Source organism: Monopterus albus, unplaced genomic scaffold (genome assembly GCF_001952655.1).
Source record: "Monopterus albus unplaced genomic scaffold, M_albus_1.0 scaffold93.1, whole genome shotgun sequence".
Taxonomy (NCBI): Eukaryota; Metazoa; Chordata; class Actinopteri; order Synbranchiformes; family Synbranchidae; genus Monopterus; species Monopterus albus.
The window spans coordinates 178,607-199,399 of NW_018127973.1; the positions used below are offsets into that span (position 1 = coordinate 178,607).

A 20,793-nucleotide genomic window follows, 5' to 3' on the forward strand; every position below is an offset into this window, starting at 1 on the left:
GTATGGCTGATCTCAGGAGACAAAGCCATGGATGTGGGGTTGCAGCGTACAATCGTGTGTAATTCAATGCAACACTTCCGCCTTAACATCTGTGTTTATGAAGCTCAACATGTTTCAGTTTTTGGTGAACTTTTCATAAATGTATAAATTCAATTATATGTTTATTATTGAGGTCATAGTTAAAGGTGGTGGTGTACTAGACTACATTATATTTAGAGGTGTCTCTATATTTTTGTCTTACCCAGCTACTTACATGAGTGGGTCAGAATATTAGGAACACCTCTGAATACAATGCACTGAATTGCATACAACTGTAGAGGTGTACCTAATAAAGTGGCCTGTGAGTGTATATGAAACATGTCCATATATGCAAACTCTGACTGTACATAGCTATAGCGTGTGCATCCTGGACATGCACATGCCTTATGCTTCCTGTTGATGTAACCATTAGTCAGTAAAAGCGCAGTTTATGATTAACGAAGAGTGCCAAATTAACATTAGTCTAGGGTGACTGGTCTTACAATTGGCATGAATAATCTTCATGTGTGCCGGATCATGTACTTTAGAAAAAATGACAATATATCAAGCATAACGAGGGAATGAAAAAGGTCATTGAATGAATGAGGTCTTCAGATGGACTCTGGCACCACATCAATAAGCAAAAAAGTTTATTTGGGACAGAGCGCCTCACGTGACCTGCGATTTCGATTGTACCCACGGTGCCAAATCGCAGCAGCGCACAGACAACCGCTAACATACGGGGCTCGGTAAACTGCGCATGCACTGTGTTTTTCCGTTCCGCGCCTGCTGCAGCGTTCAGCTTGGGGCTCTGCCTCTTTGCACATTATGTTTGTTCACTACAGGGCTGTGCAGACCCGCTTTCCCTTGAGAGTTTATGGCCCGATGTACCCAGCCATTTCTTCTCTTCCCGCCTAACCATTGTGGCTGCGTTTTGAAGGAAAACGTTGACGCTCTTGTGGTTGGTGAGTATTTGAAGATAAAAAAAAAGGTTGGTTGTTGAGCAGAGGCTGCTCCATAAGACGCGGTAGCTATCTTAACGTGAGTTTTTCCTTTCTCCGGCCTTCCTCTTGAACGTGGCCGACCACCTCCCTCGGTTAGCTTTCACTAGCGGACCTTCAGATGTATTTGAACGACACCGAAGGGGATATGTATGGTAGGGTTAAATATCCTACCAGTTGGTGAAAAATGCTCATGTGAGAAGCTCGTTAGCCTGAGGTTGGAGCTTGTTAAAGCGATACCAGTGGTGTGTGTGTGTGTGTGTGTGTGTGTGTGTGTGTGTGTGTGGAGCGGTGTGTGTTTGCAGAAAAAATGACATAGCTGCATTCGTTAGCAGTGTTCCTAGAATTAGCAAGATAGCGTAGCATAAGATTGCTAATATTCTGGTGGCGGCTTTGTTAACAAACGGTTCTATTCGTGTGTCGTTGTTGAAGGTTCTCCTAACGTTTCATGGCTTTCAGGCTTGCGGCTGAGCACGTTGTCATTTTCTCAGTCAGAGTAATGGAAGCTCCATATACCGTGTTCACATATTTTGAACCACCGTTGTTAGGGTTTACGAATTTAACTTCTGTTGTGGTCCTGTTTTCTTACATTACTCAAGTTGACAGTTTGAATATGTGTTCTGAATTGTAAATAGATGACTCCAAAAATGACCCAAAATGGCTGACATCTTCAGAGGGACAACAACTTTAGTTGGGCTCAATATCATGAAAAATCGTAATTTACTGGGGGTTATACGTATGGTGGTGGAAGAACACTATGCTCGATATAAATGTTTAAACGATTCCCAAGTATGACGATATGTTATGACAGCTAACGTTACATTACCACATTTCTGGTAGAATTAGAAGTAATACTATTGAACTGTCCTTAGTTTAGCCATTGTGTGATAAATCTGTGTAACAGGGCATTGTTAAAGCATCCTTAAAGTGGCTATGGCATGCTCATTTTGCTTATCTCCAGCCATGTTTGATCTTAGACACCTCTAGATTAGCTTTGTGCCCTTTATAACTCCAAATAGTCTGTAATTATTTCAGAATGATAAAACCCGAGAGGATAGTTCGTGAACATGCGCAAGTCTTCCTGCCAGTGTTGTCGAAACGCATCTCAACATGGGAACACTTTTTGACACAAGACCTGTCAGGAAGCTAGGACAGTGCATAAACAAAAACACTGACAAATAAGCAGTGTTTTTAATAATGACAACACCTCAAATCCTACCTGGCATGTTCGTGCCAGAATATGAAAGTGGACAGCATCATGAACCGCAAAACCATTAATTAAGATGAATTTCTCCTCCATAGATAGGTAAACAAGGGTATATGTACTGATGAAAAGAGATGTGTAACACTCTAAACAAAGCCGGTATTTGAGAAACCCATATTTTAACTGGCATAATATAGACATAGTAACTTCTCCAGCTGTACAACAATTCTCTGTGTAATATTACAAAAACAAGGCATTAGCAGACATGCAATGTGTTTTTTTTTTTTTTTTTTTTTTTTTTTTTTTTTTTTTTTTTTTTTTTTTTTTTTTTTTTTTTTTTTTTTTTTTTTTTTTTTTTTTTTTTTTTTTTTTTTTTTTTTTTTTAGGAGGGAAAATATATCCACCAAATAGGGCGCGGTCAAAAAATTCGCTTTACAATGGTGGATGTCAGGCAAGCTCACATGAATATGCCATCTACCTGGAGATTATGACCATTCAAGGAAATCTTTAAACTATCACGTAAGACTTTACATTGTTGGAAAAAAAAAATGCTCGTGAGCGAAACTTTGTGAGACCTGTATAAACCGAGTTGCTTCTGCATGGAAGTACTGGAACATACATACAACCTAATTTTTTGAGCTTTAGGTCATGTCTAAGACGATGATTCACCGTTGTAACATTGTAGATAAGACAAAACAAGGAACAGCATGCCATGGGCTCCTCAAACAAGTAGAAATGATCTTTTATCTATTAAATTGAAGTGACTTACACACTGCACATATTATTAACCCCATATTATGATACTTTTCATGCAGGTGATATTTCAAAAGTTATGGTATAAGCCGCCTCACAGCAAGAAGGTTCCAGGTTCAAGTCCCAGCCGACCCGGTTCCTTTCTGTGTGGAGGTTGCATGTTCTTCCTGTGCCTACGTAGGTTCTCTCCAGGTACTCCGGCTTTCTCCCACAGTCCAAAGACATGCAGCTTAGGTTGATTGGCACCTCTAAATTGCCCATAAGAATGAACGTGATTGTGTGTGGGCGTTTGTCTACACATCAGCCCTGAGATAGACTGGCAACCTGTCCAGGGTGTACCGTGCCTCTCGCCCAATGTCATCTGGGATGGGCTTCAGCTCCCCCGTGACCCTGTTCAGCAATAAGCAGTATAGATAATGGATGGTAGGATGGTATAAGCCTAGTAAAGAACTATTAGTGATTGAGAAATGTTTTCTATCACAAAAAAAAGCAGATGCATTTTAATTCTAATCATAGCATTAAGGAAATTATGTACAATTTAAATTTTTATTTATTTATTTTTTATTTAATATTCATTCTTTGGGTAGATAATCTGTTTTTCAATTTTGTTCAAATATCTGAAACGGCAAGATGTTTTCAGTGCTGATGTTGTCCAGTGATGAAGAGGAAAGAGAACAAATAGACAGCTTGGCCTACTGGTACCTGCATCTCTTTAAATGGAGCAAATCTTCAAATATGCATTACTCAGATAGACCGACCAGATACTGTAAATGTAAATGGTTAGTATTCCTCTATAGATATAGCCTAAGTCAAATGTGAAATGTATTTACAGCCTTGCTGAGAATTTGAGTTATTTTCTCAGTTGATCCAATGCATTATTTAGTAACAGGGAACGGGGTATTAGCAGCAGGTTGCCAACACTCAGTCCAACTACTAACAATGAGCCAAACTTACAGTAACATTACAAATGCTTTCTCAGCTGAACCTAAGCCACATTTTGGTAGATCTGACCACCTAGCAATCCAGCTCAAACCTGCTTACACCAAGACTCAAGGCGAAACCAGTCTCAGAAGAAGTCTCTGCCTCATGAGATGAGCAAGTGACAGACACATAATGATGGTGTCCTGGAGATTATGTTTGCTCTCACTGTAGAAATGGTGTACATGTATGCATAACCTGCTTATTTTGCAGTCGCTCCCAGTGTGGCCTTGGGAAAAAAAAGTCAGTTGCACCTTGAATAAATTTGGTTGCAAAATGTAATTGATCACTCGCATTCTGGAGCCCTGAACTGTGTTGCTTGTCATTTGGTTTAATACAAATTGGCAGGTTTTAGTGAATTTGACGCCTTAGTTGAGACACTTTAGTCTCCATTTTGGGATCAAGTTACCATATTCATTAGTGAAACTTGTATAAAATAAAAGCCGTGTATATATCCTGCCGGTAGAAACAGCAGAAAAAATTGTTTACAAACAAAGTTGTGAATATTTTCATTTGGTAACACCATTGTATTTGTTTCGTGTGATTTACAGGAAACTACCTTGTTTGACCAGGACACCTAAATTGCTTTGGCTGCCATGATGCTTGGGTTACAAGGAAATGCCTCATCCTCCAAAGTGTATCGTTGTGTGGCATGTTCTGCCACCTTCACTGGACTGGCGTCCTTGCTAGTGCATCAAGCAACCCATGCTGGTGCACTCGCCAAGGTCCCTGCCCCTCCTCCCCAGCCTAACATCAGCCCACATGAAACACCGCTCCCAAGGACCGACTCGGTCAGTGAGCACCCCAGTCCACCACTCTTGCCTGAGAGCCCTTCACCTTCTTTTTATATTTGTGATTGTGGACAAGAATTTCAGGACTTTAATCTTATGCTAGAGCACAAGCATTCACATATCTCTCAAATACAGCTACTGCAGCCTCTGGACAATAATATTCTTATCTCTAGTGGATCAGGTGATGGTAATGTTTTTCCTACCCAGCATGTATCATTCAGTCCCACTGTAGACCAGCTAGGTTTGGTCCTTAGTTGCCCGTCTACATCGAGGTCTCCAGCTGTCGAATTACTCACATTAAGTGACCGTGACCGTGAAGCAGATGCAAGTCTTGGGGATGACCCTGCCATAGAAACCACTCCTAAAGTTCTGTGTCCACCCCCTCAAGATGAAAAAGATGAGGAACAAGTTGAGAACACATCAGTCACACCAGAGCAAATACCAGAGACTGTAGAGGACATGGAGGACAAAACAAAATCTGTTTTCAGTGGGGAACAGGGTGAGTGTTTGCCCAAAAATAACACACTAATGAAATTGCTAGCTTCAGCATACATGAAGAGCTTTTCACTTCCTGAGTCTCAGAATCAGAATGATAGCGCAGTTACTCCCAAGCAAGAAGTTGTTCCTGTTGATATAACACCAGGGGCAAAAATTGATGAGCCCCCAGTCAACGATCACTCTATTGCACAGTTGAGGCGACTGGTTGCAAAACCTGGTATAACGACCAAAGCTCCATCCATTACCAGAATTTTGGAGAACAGTAAGAAGAGGCTTGTTTCTCTGACTAAGACTTTGTCACCTGTTGTAGTTCTTGAAACCCGTCAAAAGCTCATGGATCCTATGGGTAATGGTACATACGGGACATATCAATGTGGCCGCTGTCGTAGAGTCTTTCAGAATTTGGGCAGACTTACAGAGCATCATTTCTTGCATAAAAAGGAGAGGATTAAATGTTGTCGTCGCTGCAAACAACTGATCATTGGGCGGCTTCCTCTACCTGACAATCACATATGCCCTCAGTTAGGAAATAAGGCCATACAGCCCTCAAGCTCTTTAAAAAACTCTCTACCATTTGCCCCAAAAATAGTGCCATTCCATAGCCTTAAGAACACAAAAAAAGTTTTCTTTTGTCCATTGTGCAAGCACAGCTACGCACGGAGGTGGAACCTCAAAATGCACAAGTGTCAGGGCCCAAGGCCAGCCCTCTCTCTGCAGGCTAATCACCCCAGTCAGAAAATGATAGTACTGAGATCCAACAGTAATGACAAATTGAATGCACAGGATAAAACTGGATCTCAGCTCACTAATAATGTTGCTGTGGGCACTGAGGTTACTAGTCGTATAAAGGTAGAGGTGACGTCTCCAAAGTCGGGGCAGCCTGCAGTTTCACAGTTGGCCTGGACTCCTCCAGCACAAAGCTTCTTGCCATTCTATGCTAAATCTTCAGTGATGGAGCAGCACAAGGATGCCTCTCTGTGTGGGACTTTGCTCCAGCAAGAAAATGAAAACAGCTGGGGTGCAGCATCGGTTGAAAACAGCAGTGAAGGGCAGTGGACAGTGCCCTTGGATGATGAAACTGAAGTGCTTAGCTCTGCAGAGAGAGCTGGTGAAGATGAAGAGGTGAAGAAGTCGGTGTCAGCCGAACATGCAGATACAGCACCCCCTAGCCTGCGTTATTTTGTCACCCATGGTGTAAAACGATACCCTTGCAACAGGTGTCAGAAAACCTACAGTAGAGAAGATACCTTGAGACGGCATCTGCGGCTATGTGGATTCAGGCCACGTGGACCTGGGACTGTAGCACAGAGCGATGGTCAGGGTGCATTTCTGCTAAATGCCAACAATATGAAACCAATGTTTGCTTGTTTTGTATGTGGAAAGACATTTAACCGCAAAGACAACATGATGGTTCATAGAAAAAGGTGTCAGGTGCAGCGGACAATGGCACAAGTAAATAGAGGGGCTGTGCAACAGAGTTTGTCTGGTAACGCAACTGACTGTAAAACCCAAGAGGATGAAGGTGGCAACTGGGGCATCATGTCACTACCCTCTGTCCTTCCAAGAAGGGTGACATGTGAGTGTGGGGTCGGATTTACCTCTCCAAAGCTGCTCCTGGAACATCTGCAGAAACATGCACAGGAATCATACACATGTCCAACTTGTGGAGAGACTGTTAACTCCTGGGCAGACTATGAAGTTCATCTACAAATCCATATGCATCCTCATCACCAGCTGCTGAAGGGACTACAACCGCAACGATCACAACCTCTATTACTACGGTTTCAACAACAGTCACCCCAACAGCCACTGCAGTCAGTGCAGCAACCTCCACAGAAGCCACCACATCCAGAGCAGCTTCCAAATGCCACAAAAAAACGGATTGTATGCACACGATGTGGCAACACCTTTGCTTCTCGCTGCTCCCTACGAAAGCACCTAACCTGGAATCGATGCAAAGGTGGGCAGGTCACAAATCCACCAAAAACCTATCGCTGTTCCCACTGCAACTCTGACTTTCCGAACACTATTAGTCTGATATTTCACCAGAGGAGTGGGGTTTGTAACCCCACCACCAAGCCAACGCGTTGTCCTGTTTGTCTTCGCTGGTTTGGCACTGTGAGCAGTCTGCAAAAGCACCTGCTTTCTCACAAACAGTCTGAATCATATCGCTGTGATGTGTGTCAGGGTACATACCCAAGTCTAAAATCCCTCAAAAACCACCGCAGGAGGATTCATCGCATCCTGGCTGGGTACACTAAGGGACAAGCACAAGAACAGTCGACTTCTTAATGATACTGAAACATGTTAAATATTGGAATGGTGCATTAAGAATGGTTATTTCCATATTTGCCAGTTGTATTTTTTTATTTTACTTTCTAGGAGTTATTTTCACATTGTACACAAGGTGTTTTATTTTTACTTTTAAGACTGTCATAGTAGCTTGCCACTGTAAAAACTAAAGCTTTGATATACTTTACATTTGAATTTTAATAAGTTGGTTCCTATAGTACAGAGCCTGGTTGTGCTGTAGTTTGAGTATTTGGTGATCAGATTTTTACCACAGTGAATGTGACATAGCTTGTTGTTGTCGATTCTCGTGTTAATAAACACCAATAGTGGTATCTACATTCCATCAATTTGTGTGATTATGTAATCTAATATTTTAAAGGCTTCAAGGCAAAGATGCAAGATTAACACCAGAAAATTGTATTTTAAACAATGTTTTAACATAAACTATCATCTCAGGGGTATCAAAACTGAGCAAGGTTTGTTTGATTCAATGGTCTGACTGTCAATAACTGCAGCTAGCAGAGGCTGGAGTTGCTCTTCTGTCTGTGCTTCAGGGCTAGGGTTTACTCATCAGAATTATGAGCAACTGTCAATCCTGCATTGTTAGGATGTTTTTAATTAATATGAAAAAATGAATGTTACAAGGAAGTGAAGTATGTTAGAAGGAATTTGTTTCCAGTACGGAACTGATGGCAGCCATCTGTGGCGCCAACTCTAACCATCGAGGGCAACAGGGGGGTTCAGTGTCTTGCCCAAGGACACCTCGGCACGTGGACTGCCGGCACCGAGACTTGAACCTCAGCCCTTGTGGTTGGGAGACGACTGTGCTACCCACCGCACCCCTATAAATGTATATATGAAGAGGCAAATTATAGAGTTGTTGGTGTGAATAAATGCATTTAGAAAGTGATTTTTACAAACATACACTGGCATTTATGAGTTCTATTAGGTTGAAGCTGTAAATCCTGGGAGTCAAGTACTGTGCTGACTGCATCAGCAGTGAAGGTGCTGGTGAAAATATATCGACTAGACAATGACAAATCTTTTGATCATTTGACCTTGTACTCCCAACAATACAAACTAATGGGTACAGGATTTTGTCCATTCTATCAGATGGGTGTATAGGGAGACGTTTGGGTATTTGGGCAAATGTAATAAATTCATTACTATGTGATTTACCATGTGCACAAGATTTTAGTGTGCATTTACATATAGAGGGATTTCATTTTTTGGCAATTGTGTTCATTTGAATTATTGAGACCAGTGCTTAATCCCAACCAATATCCAGTAAATACAGCAATGGTCTGATGTGTAAAATATGATAAACTAAATGTATTGTTTTGAATACTATATGATACCTCACATTATCTAATTCTTCCATATCCCATGGGACTGTAACTACTGCATCAATTTTCTAAGGCTAATCGTGACCTCCAGTCGATAGGTGTCAGTATAACGGAAGAAAAACCCGGACGTTTTGTCTAGAAATGCGCGCATCCGAAGAAGCGGCGAGTTTTTTTTTCTTTCTTTCTTTCTTATATCGTTTTAGTGGGGCTGCTTGTAACCTGGTCGTGCCAAACGCCGGCTAGTTTACACAATCTTTAATTTCCTCATAAAATAACAACCTACTAGCTGTCTGCGGTGGATATACCCGAATACTGATACAGCGGCATTTTGATTTTCATGTGAAAGTAAGCTGACGTTATTGAGTATGAGATTTTTGAGGCTAATGTTAGCATAGTAGGCTTGTAGCCTAGCAAAGAATCGCGCGTTCATTTAAATAACACCGTTATAAATGATAAACTTCACTAGCCGAAACGCTTTTATGTGTAATTGTGTAGAAAAAAACAATATCAATTATACCATCATAATAGTTTTTAGAGGAATCGACCTCAAAATCTGAGGTAACGTTAAAGAGTTCGTTAGCTTGTCTCAGAAGTTTAGACTTCAGTTCAGATACAAGTAATGTTAAACGTTATACTGAGACTATAAGTGGCTTTAAGATTGATAACAGTCCGTTCCCAGCTTAGCATGCAGTTAATTTTCTGCATTTAATATTAACGTTAGCTGTAGCATAACTAGCTCCTCTGAGCTGAATGGTGTTGTTCACTGTTACTTAATGATGTAACGTTATAACTGGACCGAATATTTGACTAATTCACTTGTGTTCTATATTTCAACTGTATTTTATATTTGGCTAACTCACTTGTGTTCTGTGTTTCAACTGTGTTTTATATTTGGCTAACTCACTTGTGTTCTGTGTTTCAACTGTGTTTTATATGTCTAACACGTGTCTCCGTCTGCAGGAAGGGTGCTCGAGAGGGCTCCAAATCAACAATGAGCACATCCATGCCTAGCATGATCATGGAGAGAGGATCGCGGAACCCGCAAAATGTCCTGAATGATGGCTTAGGCAGAGACTTGATGAATGCGGGCCGGTTTTGTTTCAGCTGTGAGCAGATATTTGCAAATCGGCGATGCCTGGAGGAACACGTATGTTCTGCTGCAAGTCACATATGCTCCTGTGGAACTGAGTTTAGTGAATACAAAGACATGCTGGAGCACAGCACCACACATGAACCAGGCCACCAAGTGCTTGATCATGAAACAATAAGGAAGCGTAGAATTGAGAAGCGCATAGAAGAGGAAGAGAAGCTGAAAAGATTACAGACAGGTGAAGTTGTCTGGCAGCCACCAAAACTGAACCATGTGCCATCAATTTCTTTGTCAGTGAAGCCTATGCTACAAGTGCCCATTACATCAGATCGTATGTTACAAGTGCCCATTACATCAGTATGTTACAAGTGCCCATTACATCAGCTCGCATGTCACAAGTTCAGGTGCCGCCTGCCCAAATTTCACAAGTGCCTAAGTTGTACCCCTCTATGTCACAAGCATCTTTTTTCCCAAATCCTGTCAGCTCTACAACAGACATGCAGAATATTTTTGCAGGTGTAGGTGCACCAACAGTGGATCTTTGGACGCTTTACCAGCCAGTAGTGTTGTTGCGCACGGTGCGCAAGTATAACAGGAAAAAGCCGTATTCTTGTGGTAAATGTGGGCAGTGTTTTTTGACAAAGACTAATCTAATTTCGCATCACAGCTCTCATGTCACTGATAAAGTTTCTGGCTGTGTAGGATGTGGTCTGCTGCTCTCCAGCAAGAAGGTAGTTCCTCGCTTCCATGTTTGTAACTCACCCAATACTACTACCAAATTCAGACTTGTTACTGCGAGACCCCCAAGTTACAAGAGAGTAAATGTAGCTGTTACAGATACAAGCCTGAGTGCTCAGGGGCCTCAGGCCACTTCCTCTCTACTTTTGAAAAGCCAGAATCTCAGTGCAGTTAGTAAAGACAGACAGACACCTCATGTCACTTCCACCCTGCCATTGACAAATGAGAATATCAGAACGTATAGTAAGAGCAATCACAGGCTTCATGCCACTCAATCCCTGCAATCTGAGAGTCCAAAGCCTAATGCATCAAAGTCTATCAATGTCTCCCTTCCCTCAAAGAGTCAAAATCCCAGTGCATCAAGTAAAAGCAATCAGAGGCTTCCTGACACCCCCTCCTTACAATTGAATACACCCACAAACTGTGCTTCATCCTCTAGACCAGATTGGTTCACATGTCGAGTCTGTCATCTTCCTTTTGAAACTGCTCAGCTGCTTCAGAGGCACAAGTGTATCAAAGCCAAGGAGTTTATGGCACAGCATGGGCTAGGCAGACAGCAATACAAACTAAAGAGGGTGACACAAGTGGCGAGCCCAATTTCTGCTCATATGAATGGTGTGAGAAAAGTTGGGATCCCAGCTCCTGGTAACATAAGGAAAAGCCAAGTCATGGCTATCAGTCTGGACAAAGGGCAAGGTGCAGTTCCTATGAACAGGAAAGCAGAAACGGATAGGGACGATGACTGTTACATTGTTGAAGGTGGACCAGATAAACCTGCTGAAATGATTTATCAAGTTACTTCATCTGTTCCTATTAAAACTTGACAAAACTAGAGAGCCACATCAAATTTGCATGTCACATTTTATGTTAAGGACCAAGTGCATAAATATGGCCATCTCCTGGTTGAGTGAGATGTACTTGTTTTGGATGAACTTGGTGCCCCTGCAATGGTTACAGAAATTGTGAATCTATAATGTTCAATTGCAAAATGTATGTGCATGGTTTTCCTGTTTGGTGAGAGAACCAGATACTGTATTATAGAATTTTTTTTAATGCTTTAGTATGATCCAAATATGTTGTGAGGCTGTGGGAATTTAGCACAAAACCTATGTTCTCAGCTTTGTCACACCACACAAATACTGCATATGTTGTATTAAACTATATTTTCAAACTTGCTGTGTGTGTATTACTGAGGTAATGCAGCATCTTTTGTTACCAAGATTATTCACATGATAAATCTAATGTAAAGTGCTTTTAAGCTAAGAGCAGTACAGCTACATTTCAAAGGATATGTAATACTTAAATAATTAAGTGCAGTATATGCAAATAGGTTTATGAAGTGTGGTAGTAAAAACAATATTTAAGGTCATTAAAATATTACACATTCAAACAATAATGCCAAAGTGTGTGTATGTTGTGAAGCATTTGATTTGGTGGCCAAAAAAAAAAAAAATGAATCAACTATTTGTGTTCAGTTACACAAATGTAAGATGCCCTTATCTAGACTTTATATGTATTTTTGTATAGTATATTTTTCCCAATTTATTTCTTAAAGAATGTATATATTTTTGTTATGTTTAATTAAATTCGTGCATAATTTCTTAATGATTGCTGTATTTCTCAATTTAAGGCAAGGAAAGCCCCTTTCCCCTAGTATACTATTAAGGATCTCTTGTGTGTGCCCCAGCAAAGGGGGCCGTTTCAAAGCAAAAACAAGGCGATGTTTGTGTCCATTTATGATAAAGTAAGATATACTCTACCTGCCTGACATCCAAATATGTGGATGCGACCTTCACTTACTGGTTGTGTACTTGCTATGTACAAATTATTTTTATGAGCATCAGCTGGTAAGATTCTTGTTAAGACTACAAAACTGTAAGCGGTGGATTTTATAAGAAATGGTACTAAATCTGCTGCAACGCACCGACGGCAGAACTAACAGTGTCATGCGTATCATTGAAAGTTGCCAATGAGAATTCATATTTTTGTGTCGTATTTCTCACTTTACGTTATTAACAAAAACTCTTAGTTCCGAAATTTCAGATGACATTTGAAGTATACCCCGTGTGCTCTCGGCGTGATTGACACTTTTTCGGGTTGCTTTGTGCGTTGATATCTGGTGGCTCGCTGCCGCAAACTCCTCAGAAAAGAAGACAAAGCCAGGTCCACATTAACAGCGAAGCTCCCACATCAGTTTATGCTTGTAAAAGTGTGAAACAGCCACGTATCGACAGAGCAAATGTTAGCTTTGGGCTAGCCAGTGAGTGCTAGCTACGGCTAACTAGTTGAGCAGCGGTCAGTGCATGGCTACGCAGAGACAAGTTTTGATTCTCCCACACAGGCAAGCACTTCGTGTTTACTACCACCCATCACATTTCAGAATCAGTCTCGAGAGGCAGCATACAAACGCGTTATTAGCGTTTAAGAAAGTCGTATGAGATGACATTGCAGTTGGCGGGGATGTTTGTATGGCCTGTAACGTTAAACAAGCGGAGCTAGCAATCTGGCCTACCCAAAGATAAGGCTTACATGGAGTATGCAGTTGGTAGCTTATAATCATAACTGATAATTGGATGTTGACGCAGTCGGCGCTGCCATAGGTGTTTAAAATACATGTTAAGTGACCCCATCGGACACGGTATGTCTCTCTGGGTGTGTTTGTGTGTGAGCATTGGGGTCATAATCAGGAAGACTATCAGATTAAATGTGTCTGCATGGCTGGGATTAGCAAAGTCCTGTCTGTCTGCAAACTAGTGGGGTAGAGGGTGCATTCCCTGTTAAATACAGTTCACACTTCTAGTGCATTACAATCTGCAACACCATATTGTACTCGGAGCACAGAGTATAAAGTATGCTTTCAGGCCAAGAGGTGTTTCAGCTTGTGAAAAAAGTGGTGGGCTAAGGAACTGGAACTGTTCACTTAGGTAAAATTCGCAGTATTGCAGTATAGCACTACTCTATTAATGGTTAAACTCCTGCATGGAGATTGTAATTAAAGCTATTGAAGTATTATCAACAAAATATAACAAAATGTTCATCAACAGCCCCTTTCAGATTATTTCACTATTTTACTTTACTATTAAATTACTGTTTTATTTTATACTTAGTAGTTTATTTACTGATGTCTTAATATGTAAGAAGCAGTTTAATGTTGTAGTGGTTTGTGAAGACATTTTTTAACTATTAAAGAGACTACGAGCTTCAAGTTTCATATAAATGTAGTGGCAAAAAATTACAATATTTCTCGCAAAAATGTAGTGAAGTATTAGGCAACCTGGAACGATTCACATAAAATTTCAAGTACCCATCCATCCATCCATCCAGTCTCTGACACTTAGAGACAGACAACCACACTCACTTTAGCAATTTAGAGTCATCAGTCAACCAAAGCTGCATGTCTTTGGACTGTGGGAGGAAGCCTATTACCCGGAGAGAACCCACGCAGGCGCAGGGAGAACATGCAAACTCTGCACAGAAAGGCACCGGGTCTCCAAATACCCCAGAACTGTATTTAACTGCATTTAAGTTGATTGCTTCAGTAAAAGTAACTTCACAGTCATTTGATAACCATGCATTATGAAAGTTAGGAATGATGTTCTTGCAGGTCTCCACCATTTCCTATGAAATGAATAACAAACTCTGCTACTTGACTGTTTTCCTGGATAGGTTTTGATTAAGGAATCGCTGACAAAGTTTTCAAATGTTGTGGACAGCTGTGAAATCTGGAAAATCAATTAACATAAATCTGCAATGTTAAGTAAGTTATAGAAGTTATAAACTGGCCCAGTGATTGGTTACAGCTGCGTCCTCTGTGTCCAGATTTGAATCATGGTTCATTTTAGACACCTGTACTTGCATCACTAATGTAAAACACTTATGGCACTTTAATCAACAGACACAACCACAGATAGACCCCAAGTGGTGCTCAAGCACCTGCACTTTTACCCTCTCACTTGATAAGTGCCCTTTTTACAGGATAGGCTCTTTAGGCAAGGTGTTGTGACATGATAGTTTTTTGCTGTAGGAATACATGTCATTGTTTTTATCAGTTACAACCTCCTTGTCATTGTTTAATCCACAGACTCTTGACATGGGGAGTAAAATGTCCTTCAGCAGAAGAAGCAGTGACCAAAATACAGAGTCTGAGTTAACCTCTGTGACACCCCATCCTCGCAGTTCGATTCATGCTCCTTCAGACTGCAAGCAGGTAGCTAGTGAGTCAAATAGGCATAGAGCATCCCCCAGAGGTTATGTTGCCCATTACAGTATATAGCATAATTTCTAGAGTAACTTTTGTAAATGGAATATAGAAGTATTTTCTGCATTTAAACATCTAAACCTGAAGGGCTTACTGAATATGCTTGCAATACTTGTTTGTTTTTAGTAAAGCTTTTGAGGATGTAGTGTGTCTTAAATCTTTTTAATACTACTGGTACTTTCAGCTGTTCTTTGTTTAAATTGTACTTTTTAATTATAATGCCATGTTTTACTAGGTCTTGTGTCATCTGAAGGCTGTACATATCTTCATATACAGCTTTTAATTACACAATTTGATTCTGTTTTGAGTGATGGTTTTATGTGTCAAAACATTTTCTATCATAAGGCAATTGAAACATGGGATTGTGTTCCCAGTTCCAGTGACAGCATGACTTTGCAGATATTTTGCTAAAACAATGATCATGGTATTGCAAACAATCCTGATGTAAAAATGAATATTATTGAATTATTAAGTTATAAAGACAGTAACCTTATTGTTCATTACTATAATTCTGAAAAAATGTTTTTTTCTTACACAGATACCTGAAGATACAGGATGCAGTGAGGAGGACCTGGACTACAGGTGGGGAGAGGACATGAAAGCAACAGAACTGACCAAAACTGCCCCTGAATCCCACTCATCAACGCCCCTGGAGTCTGACGGCTACATTAACTCTGAAACAAGAGGCAGAACAAATAGTCAACAGAGTGAGCACCTGTCGTCACAGGTAGGGATGGAAGCAACACCTCAAATAACACCTGCCAGTGTGTGCAGCTCTACAACAGGTAGGCGGCGCCTCAGAAAACGTGGGCGCCCTCAAAAAGAACAACCATTGTTAACTGAAGACAAAAAAGATCCAGATACTGCCGGTCCTGATGCAGTTCAGCATATGGAGATAAGCACAACAACATCTTTGACAGCATGTGTAGAAAACCATAACAGTGATGATGTACCTAATACCATAGATGGTCCTTTAATCAAGAATTCAGATCCTCACACTGTTTCTGATGATAAAGAAGAAGATGGTGTTCCTGTATTACCAAAAAGAAAAAGAGGACGGCCCAAAAAATCAGAAATTGCTGCTTTAAAAAACATGGTTCCTGTCACTGTCAGTGTACCTGCTGGTCCTGCTCATACTAATAATTTTAGTGGTCCTTCACAGAGACTGAGGAGTAGAGGAGGGCAACATCTTTTAACACAAGATGAAAAGACTCATTCTGAAAGTATGGTAGACCCCAAGCAAACTGAACTGATTCGTACAGAAAGTAGTACAACATCCAACTTTCAAAGGGTTAAAAGAAGAAGACCTAAACTGGCTGATCAGCAAGTTCCAGCTATAGTGTCCAGACTGGACAGTTCCCATGAGGCCACACCAGGGTTGTGCAATGACACAGACTGTGTGGAGAGCGCAGAGACACATAAGCAGGTGGAACTGAACACTAAAAAACAGGAGACTGATTCAGATGAAAAGGGAGTTCAACTCTCACTGCAGTATGGAGAAGTCCAAGAGCAACAGACAGAACCTAAGGAAGCTCAATTGCCACAAACAAAACTGTGTTCTCTACCAGCAGCTGAGCCTGACATTACTCCTCCAGAGAGTCTGAATAATCTAAATGTGGTAAGCCCTACTCAAAGTGATGACCCCACAATAAAACAGATGGTGGCCATGAATGGCAATGAAGAGTCACAATCAGAAACTGGCCTTGACACCTCCAAGGATGCAAATTTGCCCCAAAATACAGAGTCATCGACCACAGAGGTCATATTGCCCTCTGAAGAAACACGTAAACCTGCTGGGATACCCCCTGCTGTTAAAACAGAGAATATAGATATAGAGCTGGATTGTTTAAATCAGATTTCAAATTTGTCAGAGGCAAATAGTCCCAAATCTTTACAATGCAGTGCCAACACCACAGTTAAATCGGAGGGTCCAAACAGCCAGCAAAACACTTTCAGGCGTAAGAGAGGCGGCAAAAGGAAGAGGAGAATAAGCAGTGTTTTGATACAGAAAGAGCAACTGGTAGAAGGCCAGGAAGGCAGCACTGACACTCAACAAAAAGCAGACTGTGGTGACATGGCTGAGGAGGCCAGCACAAATTTCATCTACACTAAAAAAGGAGGAAAAACTCTGCTGAAATGTGGTTACTGCAGCCGAACATTTAAATTTCTGTCTCAATTCATCATCCATCAACGGATTCATACAGGAGAAAGACCTTTCAAATGTTCAGAATGTGGCAAAGGTTTTAGCAAAAACTCAAACTTAAATCTTCATCTTAAAACACACAGAAAGAGCAACATGTATCAAAAATGTACATTTTGCAAGATCAAATTCTCCTGCTCTGAGTATGTGTCTCATATGAAGCTTCATACCCGTGAGCCAGACCAGGACTCGGAGAATAACAAATGTGAAAAACGGAGCAGAACCAACAACCGTGAAACCAGTCAGGGACTTCATACACCAGTTTCTCCAGAAAAGAGAGAAAGAAAAGTGTGTCAGTACTGTGGTAAAACATTCCCATTCCAGTCTGCTCTCATAAGACATGTGCGTGTCCACACGGGGGAGAAGCCTTATAAATGTGATATATGTGGCAAAGCCTTTGGTCAGGCCTATTTCCTGCGTGTTCATGAGCTGACACACTGGTCTGTGAAGCGCTACACCTGCACACGTTGTGAGAAATCATTCACTCATTATAGCAATGCAAAAAATCACACATGTAGACCTACGGGAAGTGATGACGAGCCTCAACCCAACAGAAGCGTAAAGCCTTCACTAACATACACGTGCCACATCTGCAAGAATGTCTGTAATCATCTGCAGGAGTTCAACAGTCACATGAGAGCCCACACCGGTGCTAAGCTTTATCGCTGCTTGTATTGTGATAAGCTCTTTGGTGTGCTCTCTGAATTTGATGCCCATCGCAATCAGTGTAGAGGAGAGAAAAAGCCCTCCAGCTCTGCAGTAGAGGAGGAAAAGACAATGTCTTTAATACAGTACACAGTACCTGCTCTTCGGTATTCACTGGGACACAATTCATCTTCTCTCACAGCTGCAAACTGTGAAACACAGAAAAAACAATCACAGACAAGATCCAAGAGACACTTTGCCAAGACACCATTCCAGTCAACAGTCATACCGGCTCACTACCTCGTTTCAGCGTTAAACAAACTAGATAACAGATCCGACCCCAGGAAATATCTATGTCCAAGCTGTGGGCGACTGTTCAGACACATGGGCAGACTGCGGGCCCACATGCTCACTCACGCCCCAGGTCAAAGTTACACATGTGCCTGTTGTGGTAAGACACTGGAAAACTGGAAAAAACTGTGGCATCACCAGAGAATCCACCGACAGCGGCATGGCCGCTTCACTTGTCGTCAGTGCGGCCAAGGCTTTCGATTTGTGGAGCCTTACAAAAAACACATGAGTGAGCACCCAGAGTTCCAGTGGGTTCAGGTCAGGCCTAAGAAGGTGTTTCTGCCTTATCAGTGTGAGCAGTGCAGATGCAGCTTTAAGACTCTAGATTTGCTGTTCAGTCATCAGTTCTGCCATTCCTCCATGCAAGACACGCACAAGGACTCTGATTTTGATTTATCCATAGATGATCATAATACACAGTCTAACAAGAAAATGGTTAGCCCCCCCACAAACAACCATATTGCAACGTTACATCAAGGACCAGAGGAACAGAACTCTCCACTGAGCCCTGTAACCATATATCCAGACCCAGTTCCCCAACAGTCGCCTTTATCACCCATGATTTCCTTAGTCCAAAATCAGGGGCTTTGTTTGGGGAAAACTTCCCTGCATCCCAGCAGCACAGTTTCGATGCAAGATGGGGAAACCAGTTATGAAAGAGCACGCAGACGTCTACTGGGAAACCCAATCACACATTTGAGAACTGTGAAAAGACACCCAACCCAAAATGTGAGCATATCGACTGAAGGGTCTTCAGATGGAGTTAAGTGTGCTTTGTGTGGTGATACCTATCATGCCATTTCTGACCTGTATCACCATTATTTGCAGCATGCTAGAGGCCAGGTGTAAGAACCTTACCAGAGATATGGCACCCTTCTACTGTATATGTACATCAAGGTGTTTTCAGTGTTTAACACAGAGTCCTAGATTAGAAATGATTGAAACATTTTCTGTTTAACGCCTGGAGAAGTTAGAAAAAAATTTGGAAATTATATTCAACCGCTAGTCAGTTTAAAAATTTTGAAGATAAACATTGAATGTCCAAACTAATGGACTTTTTTCCTTTCATGACGTTTGTTAGGCAGGGCGGGGTAGAAGCCACTAACCTGCTACGGCAGTTTGGTCAGTCATAAGAAACAGAGACAATTTAAAATGTGAAACAAGATGATTATGAACAACTAGTCTGTGAACTGCAAGTCTGTGTTCAGGAGATGTCCCAAATGTTTTGTACATTGTGTAATAATGCTTAACCAGAAGCAGCCCTGGAATAATATAATTGACTATAAAAACTGTGCATTTGAACACAAATTAGACTGTATGTAAATGACAGATCATAGGAAATCAGAGTTTGAATAACAAATATTAAAGAGCCCATGGGGTGCTTTTCCTTGTTTTCTGACTTATCTACAATGTTACAGTGGTGAAATTATCATCTTAGACATGTTCTAGTTTTTCAATACAGAAGCAACTTGCTGGAAATGAGCAATATGAGCATGCCATGGGCTCTTTAAGTGAAATAGCCACTGAAACATTTTTATCCCTGATTCATTCTTGTTGCTGTGTATCTTTTTCTAATTTATACCAGGAGAGGTATGTAATCCATCTAGTGTGGGGCGATATCAGTAATTGATCAGAGGGTTGGAGGTGACACTGAGTAAATTCATAAACAGGTTTTATTCAGCAAACCTGAAAAATTGCAGCAGTATTATCAAGATTTTATATATTTAATGTGCAGGTTTTCTCAATATGTTGTCCATTGATTAGTATGACCAGTTAGGTGAATAGTAGCTGTATAGTTTTGCAAACAGTCTCACCTCATCATGATGCATTCATTTACTTCAGATCATGATCTAATCTTGATTTACAGCAGCTGCTCAGTGTAGGGCTGACTTCAAATTTGTTTTCTTCTGGTCTGCAAAGATATACATCTGCATTTTCTGTTTACTTTTGTAATGCTCATGTTTGTCAGTGAATTGTCTTTATCTTGGACTTGTAAAATAATGATTGAAATCAAGTGAGACTAAATTGTTTGAATATTACTGACAAACATTCCACAGCTGCTGTATACCGAGTAAGTTTAGTTGAGCATCCATTACTGTTCAATGCTGTGGAAATACTACATGTTTCGATGCCAAACACAATTTTATTGGAATCATCCATCCATCCGTCCGTTATATATACTGCTTGTCCTGCAGATTGTCGTTCGGGCTGGAGGCTATCCTAGCTGACAATGGACAAGAGGCAGGGTACACCCTAGAGAGGTCGCCAGTCTATCACACTTAGAGACAGACGACCACACACACTCACTCCCATGTGCAATTTAGAGTCACCAATCAACCTAAGCTGCATGTCTTTGGACTGTGGGAGGAAGCTGGAACACCTAGAGAGAACCCACACTGGCACAGGGAGAACATGCCAACTCCCCACAGAAGGGCCCCCGGTCAGCCTGGGTTCAAACCCAGAACCTTCTTGCTGTGAGGTGACAGCACTAACTACCGCTGTATTGGAATCATGAAAAATTGTATTATAAAAGATGTTACTCAGATGGACACCTTTCTCTGTTGTATAAAACTTTATGCTATAGTTCGTCTTAAAAACAATAAAGGTCATTTTCTATTGATAATAGTTTC

At 41.1% G+C, this 20,793-nt stretch overlaps 3 protein-coding genes across 7 annotated transcripts; all 3 read left to right on the forward strand.

The window, feature by feature from the left end:
* The first annotated feature begins 670 nt into the window (after positions 1 to 670).
* LOC109964874 (zinc finger protein 658B) lies at positions 671 to 7,878 on the forward strand. Of its 4 annotated transcripts, none has more exons than XM_020608445.1 (3): positions 671 to 983; positions 3,039 to 3,168; positions 4,506 to 7,878. In XM_020608445.1, exon 3 carries the CDS (start codon positions 4,551 to 4,553, stop codon positions 7,533 to 7,535), a length of 2,985 nt encoding a protein of 994 aa, XP_020464101.1. In that variant the 5' UTR covers positions 671 to 983; positions 3,039 to 3,168; positions 4,506 to 4,550; the 3' UTR covers positions 7,536 to 7,878. The 4 variants fall into 4 exon arrangements, with proteins under 4 accessions (XP_020464101.1, XP_020464102.1, XP_020464103.1 ...); XM_020608446.1 differs by having other exon boundaries at positions 3,039 to 3,153; XM_020608448.1 differs by lacking the exon at positions 671 to 983 and adding an exon at positions 1,025 to 1,174.
* Positions 7,879 to 8,858: 980 nt separating this feature from the next.
* LOC109964875 (oocyte zinc finger protein XlCOF7.1-like) lies at positions 8,859 to 12,027 on the forward strand. Its single transcript, XM_020608450.1, has 2 exons — positions 8,859 to 9,226; positions 9,842 to 12,027. The coding sequence occupies exon 2, from the start codon at positions 10,331 to 10,333 to the stop codon at positions 11,531 to 11,533; it is 1,203 nt and encodes a 400-aa protein (XP_020464106.1). The 5' UTR covers positions 8,859 to 9,226; positions 9,842 to 10,330; the 3' UTR covers positions 11,534 to 12,027.
* A 676-nt stretch (positions 12,028 to 12,703) lies between these two features.
* On the forward strand, positions 12,704 to 20,471 carry LOC109964905 (zinc finger protein 184). Of its 2 annotated transcripts, XM_020608514.1 has the most exons (3): positions 12,704 to 13,050; positions 14,791 to 14,916; positions 15,506 to 20,471. In XM_020608514.1, exons 2-3 carry the CDS (start codon positions 14,800 to 14,802, stop codon positions 19,010 to 19,012), a joined length of 3,624 nt encoding a protein of 1,207 aa, XP_020464170.1. In that variant the 5' UTR covers positions 12,704 to 13,050; positions 14,791 to 14,799; the 3' UTR covers positions 19,013 to 20,471. The 2 variants fall into 2 exon arrangements, with proteins under 2 accessions (XP_020464170.1, XP_020464171.1); XM_020608515.1 differs by lacking the exon at positions 14,791 to 14,916.
* Positions 20,472 to 20,793: the final 322 nt, after the last annotated feature.

What these genes read in the sequence shown, in the direction of transcription:
- LOC109964874 (XM_020608445.1), top strand. Translation starts at nt 4,551, where the DNA reads ATGATGCTTGGGTTACAAGGAAATGCCTCATCCTCCAAAGTGTATCGT.
- LOC109964875 (XM_020608450.1), top strand. Translation starts at nt 10,331, where the DNA reads ATGTTACAAGTGCCCATTACATCAGCTCGCATGTCACAAGTTCAGGTG.
- LOC109964905 (XM_020608514.1), top strand. Translation starts at nt 14,800, where the DNA reads ATGGGGAGTAAAATGTCCTTCAGCAGAAGAAGCAGTGACCAAAATACA. An exon ending in CTCCTTCAGACTGCAAGCAG is followed by an intron (nt 14,917 to 15,505) that starts GTAGCTAGTGAG and finishes TTTCTTACACAG; the next exon opens with ATACCTGAAGATACAGGATG.